Below are 2,080 nucleotides of genomic sequence, written 5' to 3'. Positions count from 1 at the left end.
CCGGTGGATCGCCTTTTCAATTTAAAAAAAATAAAAGAAAATGATGGAAATGTCAAAAAAATAAAAGAAAATAAGTTTCCCATGTGATATGTGGTCTAGTTGTTGGGGAAATTTGCAAATGTGAATTTCGACTTTATTTGCAAAATCTCTCTGGAATTTGTAAATATGGGCATAACTTTTGCATACTAACTCGGATGAAAAAGTTTTTTATATGAAAAATCATCTACTCGAAAAGTTACATCCAAATTTAACAGGGGGAACATCGGCCGGGAATAAACGATCCCATTTAGATATATCAGAATTCCACCCAGGCAGCTTTATTTCAAGTGCTTCTTTGAAATCCCTTGAAAAACTTTTTAATTTCAGTGAATGCCTCAAGTTTTTATCCTCTAACGATTGTGATGATTGAATAGGTTCCATAATATATAGACGACGTGCCTCTCTATCGATGATGTACAGGATGTATCGGCTGATTGATGCATAGGGAAGATAAATCTACAAGTGGAGCTATTAGAAACAAAAACAAACCATGATAACAATGGTCAAAATATTTTATTTACCTTATTGCAAGATGAGATGTCGGTCTCCATCCCAGACCAGCTATCAAATAATGTTGCCAACGTCTGGATAGTTTCCTTCTCACAAAACTTCTGACCTCGTGTTGACTCTAGCAACATGGACTAAGTAAAAGAAAAGAAATATTGTTTCAACATGTTGATACTAATGGCCCCTAGAATGAAGAGTTACGGTAACTTACACAAAATCGTAGATCCATGTAGTGTATAGGAGGGTCTGTGAACAAGACTCCCTCGTCACATGCCAGCATAAGCACGGCGGTGTTGAAGCAATTTTTGTACATGGGCTGCTCCATGTTAAGTATGCACTGAAGTTTCTTAAGACATAAGCTCATTGGATCGGGTGTGGAGCTCCGGACCCACACCTTCCTGTAATTTGGATGGTAAGAAGAACAATAATATACATCCACACATTAAATATTGATAGATGATACTTACTCCAAACATCCAACATCATTGATCGACACGATGTAGTTGGAGAGGCCGGCAAGTATTTCACGTTGGTCCGTGGGAATGATAGTCTTTGGGGCGGGACGTTTCTCTTCGACCACGTCAGATGGATTATCCAGGATCTCAAGATCGGAATTAGCTAAAGTTTCTTCGTTGAGAGGTTGATGGTACATGGGACATCCTTTTAACTTATTAATCTCTGAATCGAGCAAAATTATTGCTAATTTTTCCGAAAATGTTTCATATCCTCCTACAAAAAAATTTGAAAACAATTTATAAGATATTTTGATAAAACATTATGAGATAATGTATAAAACTGAAATACCTGCGTAAACTGGTCTGACAATCCATGTGGTGTCCAGTATTCCATATAATTTAGCATAAACAATCCACACGATATGCTATAATATTATAAAATAATGCTTTAGAATATCACACAGATGAATCTAAAAACAAACTATTGAAACAAGTGCTTACCCATCGGTTTGTATTGCCTCCTGAATTTGCTCTACAACCGTGCATTTTGTAACATTGAGATCAGGCCACTTATTACCTTTGATAAACTCCGGACTATGCTCTGCAAGTTTCAGCCATTTCTCTAGCCCTAATAACTTTTATGTATATATGAGAAATGTCAAGGATGAAGTCAAAAAAAATAAATGCTAAGATGAGAAAAGAAATAGATTGTTACCGTAGTAGCAAGGTCATTGCGTTTGACATTCTCACCAAGTGAGTCCACTAGTAGAAAACAGGGCTTTCGTCCAGGCATGTTTAGCCCATTAGTCCCGGTTCAATCCAGAACCGGGACTAATGTGAGCATTTATCCCAGTTCGTGTGGCTAAGGCATTAGTCCCGGTTCACCTGTGCCCTTTAGTCCCGGTTTGTGTCTCAAACCGGGACTAAAGGGTTCGATGCCCATTAGTCCCTGTTCATGCCTCAAACCGGGACTAAAGAGTAGACCTTTAGTCCCGGTTTGAGGCACGAACCGGGACTAATGGGGTTGAGACCTTTAGTCCCGGTTCGTGCCACGAACCGGTACTAAAGGTCCCATTTTC

General features: G+C 38.7%; 1 protein-coding gene across 1 annotated transcript; it reads right to left on the bottom strand.

Moving 5' to 3' along the window:
• Positions 1-730: 730 nt before the first annotated feature.
• LOC119350212 lies at positions 731-1,256 on the bottom strand. The gene is made up of 2 exons (XM_037618153.1): positions 1,014-1,256; positions 731-944 (listed from the first exon to the last, which is right to left on the bottom strand). Exons 1-2 carry the CDS (start codon positions 1,196-1,198, stop codon positions 731-733), a joined length of 399 nt encoding a protein of 132 aa, XP_037474050.1. The 5' UTR covers positions 1,199-1,256.
• Between the last annotated feature and the right edge of the window lie 824 nt (positions 1,257-2,080).

The sequence above is a fragment of the Triticum dicoccoides genome, chromosome 1B, assembly GCF_002162155.2.
Source record: "Triticum dicoccoides isolate Atlit2015 ecotype Zavitan chromosome 1B, WEW_v2.0, whole genome shotgun sequence".
Taxonomy (NCBI): domain Eukaryota; kingdom Viridiplantae; phylum Streptophyta; class Magnoliopsida; order Poales; family Poaceae; genus Triticum; species Triticum dicoccoides.
The sequence above is the reverse complement of the archived record's forward strand: the minus strand, read 5'-3'. Positions and strand labels throughout refer to the sequence as shown.

Bases quoted from the DNA above. Each gene is read 5' to 3' on its own strand.
- LOC119350212 (XM_037618153.1), bottom strand. From the start codon at position 1,198: ATGTACCATCAACCTCTCAACGAAGAAACTTTAGCTAATTCCGATCTT. The intron at 945-1,013 runs GTAAGTATCATC...TCCAAATTACAG, and splicing joins AATGATGTTGGATGTTTGGA to GAAGGTGTGGGTCCGGAGCT.